This window comes from Nicotiana sylvestris, chromosome 12 (genome assembly GCF_000393655.2).
Source record: "Nicotiana sylvestris chromosome 12, ASM39365v2, whole genome shotgun sequence".
Taxonomy (NCBI): Eukaryota; Viridiplantae; Streptophyta; class Magnoliopsida; order Solanales; family Solanaceae; genus Nicotiana; species Nicotiana sylvestris.
The window spans coordinates 121,132,263-121,148,472 of NC_091068.1; the positions used below are offsets into that span (position 1 = coordinate 121,132,263).

The 16,210-nt window shown below is 34.9% G+C and overlaps 3 protein-coding genes across 3 annotated transcripts; 1 reads left to right on the forward strand and 2 right to left on the reverse strand.

The window, feature by feature from the left end:
• Nucleotides 1-1,337: 1,337 nt before the first annotated feature.
• Nucleotides 1,338-2,658, forward strand: LOC104218470 (probable F-box protein At2g36090). The gene has a single exon (XM_009768967.2). The coding sequence runs from the start codon at nt 1,372-1,374 to the stop codon at nt 2,575-2,577; it is 1,206 nt and encodes a 401-aa protein (XP_009767269.1). The 5' UTR covers nt 1,338-1,371; the 3' UTR covers nt 2,578-2,658.
• A 426-nt stretch (nt 2,659-3,084) lies between these two features.
• Nucleotides 3,085-7,181, reverse strand: LOC104218468 (small RNA-binding protein 11, chloroplastic-like). Its single transcript, XM_009768966.2, has 4 exons — nt 6,989-7,181; nt 3,712-3,780; nt 3,523-3,629; nt 3,085-3,437 (listed from the first exon to the last, which is right to left on the reverse strand). The coding sequence occupies exons 1-4, from the start codon at nt 7,092-7,094 to the stop codon at nt 3,330-3,332; spliced, it is 390 nt and encodes a 129-aa protein (XP_009767268.1). The 5' UTR covers nt 7,095-7,181; the 3' UTR covers nt 3,085-3,329.
• Nucleotides 7,182-11,415: 4,234 nt separating this feature from the next.
• On the reverse strand, nt 11,416-12,916 carry LOC104218471 (uncharacterized). The gene is made up of 2 exons (XM_009768968.2): nt 12,305-12,916; nt 11,416-12,009 (listed from the first exon to the last, which is right to left on the reverse strand). Exons 1-2 carry the CDS (start codon nt 12,914-12,916, stop codon nt 11,416-11,418), a joined length of 1,206 nt encoding a protein of 401 aa, XP_009767270.2.
• Nucleotides 12,917-16,210: the final 3,294 nt, after the last annotated feature.

Genomic DNA, 16,210 nt, shown 5'->3' on the forward strand with positions numbered 1-16,210 from the left:
AAATACCCACTGATCTTAATCATAAGTGAGACGTCATCCTTTATTTAATTATTCATATATTTGCCAGCCGTGAAATACTGAAATATAACCGTAGAAATTAAGAAAGAGTACGAATCAATGTTCAAAGCCAATGGGTCAAAGTAAATTAAAGGAGCCAAGTTGAAATATGTGAACTCAGAATTGTCACGGACAAAGAAATACATGAACTAACAGGGTTCAACGCCCATTCGTTTAAAATATTACCAACCCCCCCCCCCCCCCCCCCAAATAAACAATCAAAGAATTTAAAAAAAAACATGAATTAGAGTTTACGTACCAATTAAGCTCATATTTTTTAGCACAATTATTTACAGTGCGAAGCACGTCGAACATGACTATAAGATATCATACCAATAGTCATTAGAGTTCGATTTTGACCTCAATGTTGTGATTTTTCCTACATACTTTAGCTCTTATTATATGATAAATTTCCTTTTTCTATAAATTTGTATGAAAGAATGAGGGTAACACAAGTAAGGTATTAAAAATACGGGTTAGTCCAAAACCAGAAAAAGCATAACGAATTATGATGTGAACTTTTTGGTGATAAATATTAGCTTAGTTTTATAAGATTTATTTGTTCATTCAAATCATTGGTTAGAGGAAAAATAAATACTACAAGGCTAGCGTTAAATGACCGGCAATTAGGAATGCTCTTGTGGGGTCCACGTACTTTTATTAATTATTTTCATGAAATCGTAGACGTAATTCCCCTTACATCGGTTTCCACTGTAGGGCCGCCTTTGAAAGCTGCCTCTGAGTTGAGTTTTCCTTTAAATTTTACATTTTATAGCGTAAAGCCCGAAAGGCCAAGATAATTAGACCTTAAATGTAGGCAACTATATATATATATATATAATATCGGTTTATCTAAATTTTTCTATTTATAAAAAATAACTAAAGTTTTTTCAAATTATATACAAAATCTGATAAAAATCTACAACTTAAATATATTTTTTTTTGTAAAGAATACAATCAAAAACTACAATTTACTTATATTTATATACAACTTGTATCCAGTTATATCAGCAATACCAATTAATTGATAATATATTAGTGAAAATAATTAATTCATGTATGCTAGTATTACTGTTGGATTGTGATGACATAAAAAAATATTAAAGCAAAAAGACTCTAGAGTCAACGAGTCCACGCAGTGGCAGTGGCAGCGACTAACCAAATTATTGAAAAATCAAAGGGCTTTTTCGTTTTCGCTAAAATTTTCACTTTACGTTACCCTTTAACATACCTATAAATACTCACACTTCAAACTCCCAACAAGACAAAATTCACATTTCTCTGTGTCCTTTTTCTGAAGCCGAAACGAAGCAAATGACTTCCTCTCCCAATTATCCGCTCATCACCAGTATCACCATGGTCACGGCGGAGAAAGGCGGCGCCGCCGAATTTTCCGATTTGCATCCAGATATAATAGAAGATCATATCCTCCCTCGCCTTGACGGACCAACACTAGCCTCTACGAGCTGTTCCTCCACCACCCTCCACCACCTTTGCTCCGACAATCACTTGTGGTCACGTATATGCCACTCCACTTGGCCGTCCACCGCCACTCCACGTGTCAGTCACGTGATCTCCACTTTCCCTGACAGCGGTCACCGTACCTTCTTCGCTCAGTCCTTCTCCCTCCCTCTTTCCGATGATAAGCAAATTCACGATTTAGAGTCAGTGGATTTGAAGCGAGTGCTCCATGCTATAAATATAAACCCTTATCACCTTTTTTGTATATGTACATATGATCCGAGTCGAAAACAATGGATTCAGTTGAGCTCTTCCGTCTATGCCCGAGAGATGAATTCAGTTGCATCCTCTAATATTATAAACTGTTCGTCTCCGCCGCTTGAGTTAATCTCAGCCGTCGATATACACTACAAGGAGAAGGTAGTTTTCAGTAAAGTGCAAGAGACTGAAACCACGACGAGTTGGTTTCAGTGCTGGCCGTTTAGAATTGACATGATAGATCCAAAGGATGTGATTTTAACGACGATAAAACACCCGAATGATGATGACACGTGTACGGATTTGATTGAAGATATGACGCTGAGTTGGATTTTGATTAATCCAATCGGACGGCGAGCAATTAACCTCTCTTCTTTCAAGCCTGTTTCTGTGCAACGTCATTGGTTGACTGGGGAAGTGCAAGTGCGGTTTACTTCAATCCTGACCGATGATCAGAAGAGAGGTCACGTGCAGTGCGAGATAGTGGTCACGTGCGGTGGATCTGAAGTAGGAGAGATGGAGGTAAGGGAAGTGAGTTTGGAGGTGGAGGACATGGATGGAACTCACTTGAACGGGAGGGAGAGTTTGGTAATTTTACAAAGGGCATTGGAGGGTAAAAGGGGAAATGGAGCTAACAGGGCTGAAATAGGGAGGAAGAGGTATAAAGAATTCTTGGAAATGAGAAGGGAAAGAAAAGAAAGAAAGTTGAAGAGAGAAGGGGCGTTGGATATTTTGTGTGTGGCATTTGGTATATTCATTTTTGTGGCTTTTTGGTGTTTTCTATTTTGTTTGGGTAGATAACAGATGTAAAGAATAGAGAAAATAAAAATAAGTGAAAATGTAAAATGTAGTGGTTTCTTACTATTTTTTGGGAAATTTATTAGAAAGAAAAAAAAGCCAGAGGAGTATTATGACAATATATTGGATTTTGGTGATAAAATAACTAGAAGTGAATTTTATTGGGGGTAAGGTGGTCGAAGCACATCTATCCTTGTAATAGTATATATGACATTTGACGTAGATAATAGTACTCCCTCCGGTCTCAAATTATCTGTCGTGTTTGTCTTTTACACGCCCCTTAAAAAAATATTAAATAGGAAAAGTTTTTAATTTTTTTATCCTATCTTAAGATATAATCTCTCTTCATTCAATATTTACTCATAATTAAGGTATATGTAGTCTTCAAGAACAATTAATATTAAGGTTAGAATAGGAAAAAAATAATTAAGTTAGTCTTGAACTTCTAAAATTAAAAATAATTTGAGACAATTATTTTTAGAAATCATGACAGATAATTTGAGACAGAGGGAGTAGAAGATTCTCATATTGGGCCAATCTTGTAGTCAGTCATTACAATTTTGCACTCATCCTTGAAACACAACCAATTTTGACTGCAGATGGCTTATAATCCCTACAATATATTCGTATAATTTTTCGTTGGGAAAAAGAGAACACAAATTCTCTGCAGATTAATCATTTGCAAGAGCAACGCTTGCAACTCTGGCAGCACACAGAGTGGTTTGTTTCATAACACAATTTGGCTGCAGCAACATTTACTGTTCTATTGGTGGCTCAGGGGGGCCTCTGGCTATTGGCACACCCCCACCAAAATCGGCTTTAGGCTTTGCGTAGTCCACAAAAATAACCCGCCCATTAAGAGGCTGCAACATTCGTCATAGAAAGATGATGGATAAAGAACATCAAAAGTACGCATAAAAAACACATAGAAGGATAATATGGACATACCTTGCCGTTCATTTCTTGCAAGGCCTTCTTGGCTTCATCTTCAGATGCATAGGTGACAAATCCAAAACCCTTGGATTTGTCTGAGACTCTATCCATCACAATTTTAGCTGTCAAATAAAACAAGGTTAAACTAAAGATGCTAACTCACACTATATCTGAAAGAGAGTTCAACCTATGTTATTTGTGCACCTTCGATAACTTGACCATGTTGAGAAAATGCCTCTGACAGTCCGTTCTCTGAGGTGTAAAATGAGAGTCCTGTACATAGCAATATCTCATAAGCTTGTTATGTTGGATAATGATTCTATATTTTTCATTTCTCTTTGCATTGGCGGAGCAGTGACACCACATTGTTAAGCGAGCAAACCAATGGTTTTTCCTGTGTTCTCGAAAATAATTAAGCATAAAATCGTGAAACATGGAGAAAATACATGCTAAGCTTAAATACTGATAAAGGGCAAGCTTTGTGGAGTTTTCAAACGCTAAGGTGCTTCAGTTTAATATAATGATCCTTTTCTTTTTTCTTTTTCCTTTTTTTGATATAGTAGTTTATAATAAAGTTCCTGATAGCTTCAGATAATTGTTAGTAACATATTTTGACTATGTAGCAGATCTAATCAAGATTAACTTCGGATCAAAGCCTGATAGATTATCATTGTTTCAGTCTAATGAGTGAAGAATTGGAAAAGCTCCTAAGGGATATCAAGTTAATGAGAGATTATTTATATATTTTGCGCTAAAACAAGTAAACAAACTGCTAATATATACAGTAAGCTGCTCCATACAGATACAAAGCTTTTGAAGGTTCATAGATAGTGTTCTTTATTCACCATGTCTAAAATGTCTAGAAAGTACCACTAGAGATTCTGTTCGCTGAGCTATAGGTATAGCTGCATTGTGAGAGTTCATTCAGTTTGCCTAATAATAGATGGACTAAAACAGGCTTATAATAAGTCAAATTGTACGGGCAACCCGGTGCATTAAGCTCCCGCTATGCGCGGGGTCCAAGGAAGGGCGGACCACAAGGGTCTCTTGTACCAGGGGAAATTCTGGTACTAGGAATTCAACAAAAAAGATTGTTGAATTTTTATTGTACAGCATCTCAAATATTGCTATATTGTACTTGGGCGATATCAAAAAGAGATGGGTGCTTTGTCCTAATCGTTCCTTCAGGCCCTTTCACAACATCCTCCAACTATCAGTCCCATTTTCTAGCTAAAGATAACTCTCTTCACTCATTCCTAGACGGAAGGGAGCAAGTCTAGCTTCATATTTGTTACTTCACTTTTTGTTTACACTTTAGGCAATAATCCAGGAACAAAAGCTAGACTAGTCAATCGAGTAGGTGATTTAATATTAGCTCCTATTTCTGGTTCTTTTCTCCTCTTTTGAATGAACTCTCTTGTAACAATCAACATAGTTGATTGGGAAAGAGAATCTTAGTCCATAAAATAAATCCTCCTTCCTAAAACTTAAAAGGGATCATCTAATCTACCTCTTTGCGAGCATTTTGAAGTGGTTCAAAGATAGTACTATATTGACAACAATACCTGTACTTTTTTCAGTACTAAACTACACATTTTTCGTTGATCTTTAAGTTCCTTCAGGTGTTGACCTGTTTATTTCCTCACTAATGTCAAACCAATACCTTTAAAATAAGTAAATAACTGATAACCTTATGGGCACAAATAAGTCAATAAATCATCATTTGCATAAAACCTTCTTTTACATCACTATAATTATGTTTTCTTCAAGAACAGAACAGACCCATCAACCCAAATTGCAGCGCGAAATAATTCCCAGAGTCCTAAGAAGCAAAAAAATTAACAACTTTAATAAAAGAATTACCAATTCATTCCAATAATGAGCTTCTTTAGTGGGGCATGATAGGGAATCTGAGCTTGGAGTGTCCTTTGTGTGAAAGAGAAGATGAATCTGCTGAACACTTGTTTTTTCAATGTGCCTATTCAAATGAATTATGGACTAAAATACTCAATTGGCAAGGCATTCAAAGACCAGTAGGGGGTTGGTGTCAAGAGGTGAACTGGGCAATCAACTGGGCTAATGGGAATAAAGCTGTAGATGAACTATATAAAATGGCCTTGGCAGGTTGTACTAACTATATTTGGCAAGAAAGAAATCAAAGAATATTTCAAGGAAAGAAGAGGACTGTTAATACAATTTGTAGACTTGTGGTGCAGGACATTCATTGCCGGGGGATGAACAACAAGAAGCTAGCTGAACCTTTGAGAAATTTGAACTTCTACCCCTAGAAGAAATATGCACGGCTGAATATAATGTAATGATAGAGGTAGAGGGGTCATGAGAATAGAAGTAGGAAAGATGATGTATGGTTTTTTTGTAGGATTGGTTATTCTTGTACATACTTTTGTTCTCTGATAAATAAAATATAATTAGTTACCAAAAAAAAATAAGCTTCTTTAGTGTGCAGATTATTAAATCAATTGTACATACATGTACAAAAGTGAGAAAAAAGAAAAGGGGGGGGGGGGGGGGGAAGAGGAAAATAAGTACATAGTGATGGAAAAGAAGAATCACAATCAACATAGTTGTTTAGGAAGGAGAATCTTTCTCCATCAAAATAATCCTCCTTCCTAAAAGGGATCATCTGAAGGTGAGCCTTGGCGTAACTGATAAAGTTACCGCCATGTGACCGGGAGGTCACGAGTTCAAGCCGTGGAAACAGCCTCTTGATGGAAAAGAAGAAGAATCAAAATCAACATAGTTATTTAGGAAGGAGAATCTTTCTCCATCAAAATAATCCTCCTTCCTAAAAGGGATCATCTGAAGGGGAGCCTTGGCGTAACTGGTAAAGTTGCCGCCATGTGACCAAGAGGTCACAAGTTCAAGCCGTGGAAATAGTCTCTTGCGGAAATGCAGGGTAAGGCTGCATACAACAAACCCTTGTGGTCCGGTCCTTTCCCGGACCCCGCGCATAGCGGGAGCTTAGTACACCGGGTTGTTCTAAAAGTGATCATCTAATCGACCTCTTTTTGAAGAGGTTCAAAGATTGTGATTTCTTTTATAGTACTATATTAATAATAATACCAGTAATTTTTTCAGTACCAAACTATAAATTTTTCATTGAACTTAAGCTCCTTCAACACTAGTTTTGATCCCAGTTCATTTCCTCACTAATGTCAAACCAATACCTCTAAAATCAGTAAATAACACATACACATAATCCCCTGGGCACAAATAAGTTAATATATCATCATCTGCAGAAAACCCTTCTTTTACATCACTATAATTATGTTTTTCATGAACATAACACTAAACCCTTCATAACCCCAAATTACAGGCAAACTAGACCCAAATGATATCATATTTAATCAATTAGTTACAAATTCATTACAAGAATGATCTTTTAAATGTGCAGATTATTAAGTCATTTTTGTATACATGTACAAAAGGGAGGGGAAAAAAAGAAAGAGGGAAGAAGTACCTCCAACAAAGAGCTTAGAAGCTACGCCTCTGTGAGAAAGGAAGAGTGCAGAAGTTGATGGTATAGTACTTCTGTTTGTGGGCAATAATCTTCTAAATGCAGCCATGGCTGTGTTGTGTAAATAGTGGGGAGAGAGTAAGAGGAGGAGTCTCAAGCTCAAAAGTGAGGAACGAGTTAGACCCTTGAACCAGAATTTTACATGGCTGCTCCCTTTATAAAAACTATTTTGATACTAAATGATTTTAATCTTTGTTTACTTTAAAACTGGCACATTTTTAACTAAGGGATCCATTTTTCCTCTCTTCCATAATTTTCTTATTCTCTTCCATAAATAACACTTACCAAATATATCAAAGATTTTGAAAAAAAGAATATCTAAAAAACAATCCGCTCTTTAACGAGGTTGCACAATGGGAATTTTAGTATTTTTTCTTTAAGTTTTAAACTTTTTACTATACAATTTTATTTTTACTCTTAATATACCTTTAATATATTTCAAGTATATTATATTGTGATAATTTGTAATGTAAATATTCCATCAATTTTATTTGTGATAATTCCTTTAATAATAATTTGTTGTTGTTATTGTATATTGATGGAATATTTACATTAAAAACTATCACAATATAATATACTTGAAATATATTAAAGGTATATTATGAGTAAAAATAATTTATAAATGTGTATTATACTTTATATCACAATATGTCATATATAATTTGTATATGTATTTTATTTATATATATATAAATATATATATATATATATATCATAATATGTAAATAAACAAAATATATCATACATATGCTTTATAAATGTGTATTATACTTTATATATATCACTATTATATAACTTATCACATATACCATTTAAATCGAAAATATATAAGCACCACCAATCAATGTTATACATGTTAAAATAATATGTTATTATCCAAATTTAAACTCTAACGAAGGAAATGAAAAGAAGAATTTTGCATAAGAAAATAAGAAAGAAAGGCATTAGAAAAGGGAAGACCAAAAAATGGAAGGATTGTACCAGTTATGGAAGATTAAAAATTTGAGCGAAAAAATAGGAACAGTTTCCTACGGGATTGATTATTGTCCAGCTGACTTTTAGGATCATTTATTTGACAGCTATTAGGATATGTAAATATTTAGGTGCGGTGGAAGAAAATAACTAATGTTGCTATAATTTTACAAATTTTCTTTAGATATTGCCTAGTTATGTTTTTTGCTGGCATACCAGTTATGGGCTTTGACTATATGATTTGAGAGTTTGGACTGAAGTTTTAGATTAGGCCCTAAAAATGAAAAAGAACATGTTTCCTCCATTCCACTATACATATGACATTATTATTGATTGGGATTTTTGCTTTCCTATACTACATATAAAACTTTATTAACCTCCTTAATCAACTTTTAACTTAATTATATGGTCATACATAATTTATCAATTATATACAAATAAGTTTTAAATGAGTATCCTTTTATATTAGGAATTGAATAAGGAATATCAGTTATTTCCCCATCCCTTTATACCTTCCCCCTCTCTCTCTCTCTCTCCGTTGCTCTCGCCATCTCTCTCTCTATCTCTCCTCTATTTTTTTCTCCAATTTTTCGTCCTTTGATGTTCTATGTTTTTTTTAATGTTTTCTTATTGTATAGAGTTAATGGAATTCATCAATGAATTTCAATCGTTTTACTATAGAGTTTTAACTTAACAATTTCTTTTTATGTTGCACAATTGATGTTCGAATTAAAATTGTCAGTCAATAAATTTTGAAGGTATTTGATTCTCCACCATTGTTAGCTATTAAAAAGCTTTGAAGCTTTGAATTCGAATTTGGGTTTTCAAAAACTATTACTTGTTTGGATTGGGTGTTGTTGCAAACAATTGAGAATATTCTTGAAGTTTATATCTCAATTTTGAGGGTGTTTGATAAAGATTAGGCTTGATTTTGGCCGAATTTCAGATTGAAAATCGAAGAAGTTGTATACTTACGAAATTATATTAAAGTTGTATTATAGTTGTATGTAAATTGTATTTAAGTTGTATTATATTATAGTTATATATTTTTTTATTTGAATGTTGTGTGAAAGTTAAAAAATAGTTGTATAATGTATAAGTCGTTGTAAGAAATTTATATTGAAGTTATAAATATTATTTTTTTACATAAAGTTGTTGATATGTATCAAAATTGTATTAAGAGAGGAAGTTTTGATTGGAATGTTGGAGAGGAAAAAGAACACACCACATATAAAATATATACAAATCAGATACAAAAGACATATTGTATAATATTTGTATGAAAATTGTATTTAAGTTGTATGATATTGTAGATCTATTTAGCTGGGTAAAAATAATATATGAAAGTTGTAGATAAGTTGTAAATATGTTGTATACTATATACTTAGTTGTATAAAATTTATTTTTCGTTTATATATTGTTATAGATATATTAAATTTGTACAAAAAAAAAATTTTGTAGATGTATCAAATTAGTATGAAATTTAATTCTTTCTCATCAAAAGAATTAGATTTACGATCACCTTGTTAATACTCCTATTTAATAGTACTAGTTAAAAGTCTCAATACTTAAAAATAATCAGTTACTGTCACCCTAATTAATAGCGATAAAATGAATTAATTTGAGAGATTAAGCTTTCTTTCTCTTGGCCATCGTTGCCATATGCTGCAGGAATTAAAGTAATTGATTTGTTAGGCGAATAAAGTGAATTGACCAAGAATGAATCTGCTATTCAAAACCTAGAGATTTTCAATCGCTCTTGTTTAACCTTTTACGCTTATAACAAGAGGAGAGGAGAGAAAATAGGTAAAGGATATAACTAAATCCCTTAATTTTAGGCACTAATAATGGATAGTACATGGAGAGAGGTGGCAGAAAATAGTAAAAGAGAAGATGAGAGAAAAAAGAAAAAGGGTATAATTTAATCCCCTAATTTAAGGCACTAATAATGGATTGTATATAAATTGTAAGAATACCTTATTTAGGGCGGATAATTTCCAATACTGGGACAATTTTGATAATAAGGTTTCATATAGTGTATAAGAAAGAAAAAACCCCTTATTGATTTTGGGGAGTCAAAACCTTTTGTATCTTTTTTTTTGGTAATTAAGGAATTTTATTAATCACCAAATGAATCATTACAAAACCATATCTGACTTTAACTTCAGTCAGATGTATCTATACAGTATCTCTCCCGATACATCAATTAACCTACCATCTCGCCTTGTAACTATTAACTCAACTAACACTAACAACTATTCAAAATTTTAACTCCTGCAGTAGTCTCCTAGTTCCAGTATTAGCTCTAACATTGCATGCACATGCTATAGTTATTGCTATATCATCTGCATCTCTGCTGGTCTTCTCAAACACTCGATTGTTTCTTTTCACACCATATCAAGTGGATTATCTCAGCATATACTATCTTGAATGCAGCAGCTGCCTGAGATTTGCCCTTAGCATTTTTCATTGCCCATCTCCAATGCTGGTCCCATGATTTCCGACCATGTGGTTGTATCTGGAGCCACATTAGGACCTTGTTCCATACCTTTTGAGCAAAGACACATTCCACAAAATGGTGATTTCTGCTCTCATTATGTATTTGACACAAGCTACATACTGTGTCCACTGACATACCCCATTGCACGAGTCTATCACGTGTAAGTAATTTATTTTGGAGGAACATCCACATAGTAAACTTAGCTTTGGCTCTTGCTTCATTTCTGAACATAAATGCCTTCCATTTCACTCTAGGTAATTGCCCAAGTATCTGGTGGTAGAATTGTCTCATCATGCTGTAATTTCTTTGAGCCATTGTCTGCCTCAGGTCCACTATCTCCCTTGCCCCAATTAGCTTCCTGACGAGCCAAGAAGCTTGTTGAGGAATTGGCATGTTATATATCTGCTGGTTTTTAATATAGTAAGAGTAAATCCACCTAACCCATAACTTATCCACCTTATATGCAAAATCCCAATGATTTTTAGCAGCAGCAGCCTTATTCTATAGTTTCAGGTTAATGAGATTTAGCCTTCTTGCGCTCTTAGGTGTACACATTTTCTCTCATGCAACCAGTGATCTTCTTGTGATAACATTAAAACCAAACCATACATAACTCCTACAGTAAGCCTCTATTTGTTTTGATAACTCTGCTTGGGATTAAGAACAGTTGCGACCAGTAAGCTTGTATACCAAACAGAACTGATTGTACTAGTTGGATCCTTCCTGCATACGACAATTTTTTTGTTGTCCATGAGGAGATTCTTGCTACCATTTTCTCTATCAGAGGTTGCCATTGAGCTAGGAACATCTTCTTAGTTGATAAAGGCAGTCCTAAGTATTTAACTGGAAGTTCTCCTCTAAGGTAACCAAATCTTAGTTGCATTTCATCTTGCACTGCTTATGGAACACCTCCGTAGTATATAGAACTCTTAGTCTTATTAGCTTGTAGACCTGAGGCTCTATAAAATTGGTTTAGGCATTGCTGAAGCTGAGTAATAGAAGTTATATCACCTCTTACAAATAAGAGCAAATCATCAGCAAAACTGAGGTGTATAATACCTAGCCTTGAACATCTAGGGTGATATTTATCCTTCTCCTTTTCCAATCCTTTGAGACTTCTACTCAAATACTCCATTACAATTGTAAATAGGAAAGGTAAAATGGGATCACCTTGTCTTAGTCCTTTAGTTGTTGGAAAATGCATTGTAGGCTCTCCATTCACCACAATTGAGTATCCCACAGTCTTAACACAGGTTATGACCAAATCTTGAAATCTTTTAGGGAATCCTAGCTCAACCATGACCTTCTCCAGAAAGATCCACTCCATAGAATCATAAGCCTTTGTGAGGTTTATTTTGATCATACATCTAGGGAAAGTGTTCTTCCTTGTGTAAGCTTTAACAAGCTCACGAGTCAAGATGATGTTGTCTGCAATCTTTCTCCCAGGAATGAAACCAGTTTGTGCCTCACTTATGATGTTTGGTATAACTTTCTGTAGTATATTTACCAGCACCTTTGAGATGATCTTATATAATACTGAGCAGCAGGCAATAAGTCTGAAATCTCTTGTTGTTGTAGGATTGGTTACCTTAGGTACTAATATAATGGTTGTGCAGTTTATGGATTTATATAGCTTTCCAGTAGTGATATTCCTCAATTGCTCTCACTATATCACTTTTGATCATTGAGCATGCTCTTTTGAAGAAACAAGAGTTATATCCATCCATTCATGGGGATTTATCTTCATGTATTGCACACAGAGCTACATATATCTCTTCCTCTGTTACCTCCACACATAAGCTCAATTGTTGTTCATGAGTGAACTTAGGTCCATTCTTTATAGTTTCTTTGTTGATAGCAGGCAAAGATGCATCAACAGTTCTCATCAAGCTCTTATAGAATTTAACTATCTCTTCCTTAACACTAGTAGGAGTAGCCAGTTTTACTCCATCATCAGTGTATATCTCTAGTATCTGCTTTCTTTGACTTTTATCTTTCATGACAACATAGAAGTACTTAGTGTTAGCATCTCCTAGCTTGATCCACTTCAATCTAGCCTTCTGTTTGAGGATACTTTCCTCAATAAGTGACCACTTCTCCAAGTTCTGTAGGATAGTCTTCTCTTGTAGCAACATGGAGTCTGAATATCGTAGCCTCATTTCCTCCTGAACTTGAATAAGGTCAGCCCTAGCATTATCAATTCTCTCAGCAATGCCTTTATACTCAGTAATATTAAGGCTTTTGAATAAAGGTTTCAGAGCTTTCAGTTTCTTCCATATGTTCTCCATTTGGTCATTAGCTTCCTTTCTTCTCCACAGAGTGCCAACAATTGTATCAAACTCTTCATGAGAAGGCCATACATTAAAAAACCTAAAAGGAGTTTTAATGTTAAGTTTCATAGTTTTGATATTGACAAGCATTGGTGAGTGGTCAGATATTAAAAGTATATCATATTCTATGTGCACATGTCCCCAGTTCATCATCCAGCTATCATTGCCAAAGATCCCATCAATTCTGCTCACAATCCTTTTTGTCCTTTGTTGATTATTGGACTAGGTATAGTAATCTCCTTTCCATGGTAGCTCATTCAATAGCAAATTTTTGTATGGAATCAGAGAAGTCAGTTATTTCATTCAATGTCACAAGATTGCCATACATCATGTCTTGTGTATATAGCATAGCATTAAAATCACCCTCTATCACCATGGTTGAGATATCAACCAGACTTGTCCATAGTTCCTTTCTTTGATCAAATGTATTAAAGACATATACCAATGTTAGATATAATTCAAATCCATCCAATCTGCCTTTAACTAGGCAGTGTATAATATGAGCCTCTACTCTTTCAACATCAACATTATATACATTTGGATCCCAAATGAGCCATATTATGCCATTCATAGCTTTCTGATAATTACACTGCAGAGCCCATCCTGGCAATATATTTTTATAAACTCTCTTCATATTTGGTCCTTTGACTCTTGTCTCAAGCAATCCAACTAGTTTAATATGTTTACTCTTCAGGTATGTTAATAGCTCTTTCTGCTTATATCTCTTGTTTACACCCCTAACATTCCACACCAACCAAGTCATTGAGATAGAGAGGAAGGTCTACTTTCTGCTGTAGGCAGGTTATTATTACTCTTTAATCCACCTGTTATCTCTGAAGTTTTGGTGTTCCTCTGCATGCTAGCTGCAAGAGCTGAAAATTCTCTAGGACAACTAAGCTCAGGGCTTTTATGCTCTTGCCCCTCCACTCTGATGTTTTCCTTAGCAGGTTCCTTAATGCTCTTCTGGTCCTCCCTGATAATCAATGTCATCAGCCTTTGATCAGTTTCCTGTTGATAGTGCTCATCACCTGTAGCTTTGGTAGTCACCATAACCTCAGCTGCCTTATCAATCTCGTCACCAGCTGCTTTTGTTCTCCTCTTCTATATAACCTTTGGAGGCCCACCATCTGCATGTGCTGGCTGAGCATTTTCTCCTGGTTTTCTCCTTCTCCTTGGCTGCATACAGGCCTGGTTCTCAACTTCTTTTTACTTGCAGCAGTGACCTATTTTTAGGCAACCCTCACATAATTCTGGTTTCCAATCATATTCAATCGACTGTTCAAATTGTCTTCCATTTGGTTCCCATACTAAAACACTAATAGGAAGAGGCCTTGTAATATTTATTTCAATGAGCATACGAGCATGGGAAATCCTTTTTTGTTTTGAGGTACACTCATCAACATACAGTGGTTTCCTTATTGCACTGACAATTCTACTAAGTGATTTACCTCCCCAACAACTCATGAGTAGGTTTGGCAATACCACCCACCGGGGTATTTCCTATAGGAACTCCTTTGTGAAATCAAAATTATCAGCCCATGGCTTCAATATCATTGGTTTGTTATTGATTGTATAAGGCACAGAACATAAAATTTCCTGCATATCACTTATAGATTGAAATTTGATAACATAATGCCTTTTCTCATGGTAAAACACCTCTGGTTCAGCCACTCGATTCCAACTCTATTTCACAAATCTGTGTATATAATTGTACCCCGATGTCTCTCCAATTACATACACAATCAGTGCACTCTTCCATTTCTGGATTTCTCTATTAACATCATCCTTTTCCAGTTGAACTACAACTTTCCCCCTCAACAATTGCAGGAGGGATGTTATCTAATTTTAAACTGTTTTCAGAGCTACGATTACCTGCAAATAGGGATGCCCATGCAATTGGCTTTTCCTTGTTCTCAATTGTTGGTTACAGATCTGGGATGCCCTTACTCGTACTCGCCTGATCTGTTGTCTTCACTGGTGTAATCTCCTTTTGCACGCTTAGGGATGGGCTAGTGCTCAAATCCAAGCTCTTAGCGATGTGTTTCTCACTTGATTCCACTTGTTTCTGCTTGAAATTTGGCAATAAAACAGGAGTAGTCATCACCTTTGGTTTTTCCAGCTGCATGTGAGCTTCAACTGCTTTACCTATAGTAGCTAAAGGTTGCAACCTAGGTCATCTACGAGCTCGACCTCTTTCCCTGCCATAACCACGATGGGGTACGTTTAACTAACGTGCGCTGAGGGCATAGGAGCTAGAGAGAAAGCACACGTTCTTTTTCCAAACGGAAAGTCTACTACTACAAATATCAAAGATTCGAGTATTGAAGATTAGAAGTTCATCTTGTCATTCTCTTCACCCATTCTAAGAATAAAACCTTTTGTATCAGTCCAGCCCACTAGTGATATTGTCTGCTTTGGGATGGGATGGCTATTATATATGATATAAGAGTCACTTCGTGTGCAACCTTGAATGGTGGCGGGACAAACTTCAGCAAGGACGATGAGTCCCTACGGTGATGTATGTGACATCCTAGGCGAATCCCGCATCGACAAAACACGGGAGATATGTTGGGTGTATAAGTAGACATGTCTTAGACTCTAGCGATGCATTTTAAAACTGTATGGGCCTAGGCCCAACGCGGACAATATCACTAGTGGGCTGGGTTGTTACACTTTTTTCTTAAACTTTTTACATATATTAAATTATAAAAAAGCTGTAATTTGTATCTAGTACTTCTCATCTAGTTTCTAATTTATAGATTATATTTTAAAAAGTTTATATAAGATCAATTGTCGAGTAAAAATAAAAAAAATTAGAAAATTTGTCCCTTGTATCCTAGAAGAAAAAAGTTTTATCCACCGAGGGCTAAACAAATACTTTTATTACATAGTTATATTGCGAAAAAAAAAAATTACTATCATAGCTTTATTGATTCTGACATATTACCGATTGACTTTCTGCGGCTATGGAGATTCATAGTTAGTGTATGCACTTAGTTGTAGTTGACCTTTAATTGATATGATTATACAAATATTTTTTACACTATTGATGGATAAATACGCACAAGATGCAAATATATATCGTAAGATGTACTTAACTGCTTGTCTTGATGCTAAGAATTGTTTACATAATTACATGTTTGCGTCGGATTGAATATGGGCGATAATTATTTTTTTTAAAAAAAACAGTATTTTTGAAAAATGATTCCTCATTTAAATTTATGTAAGTTTGGAGTTCTTTTCTTTTTTTCTAATACTGTCAGCAATTTTGTCAATGAAAAAGAAGATTCATTATCCTTTTTCGTTAGTCTCATTTCATTTCAATGCGAAGATTAGACAGACAACATAGAGATGAAACAGGAA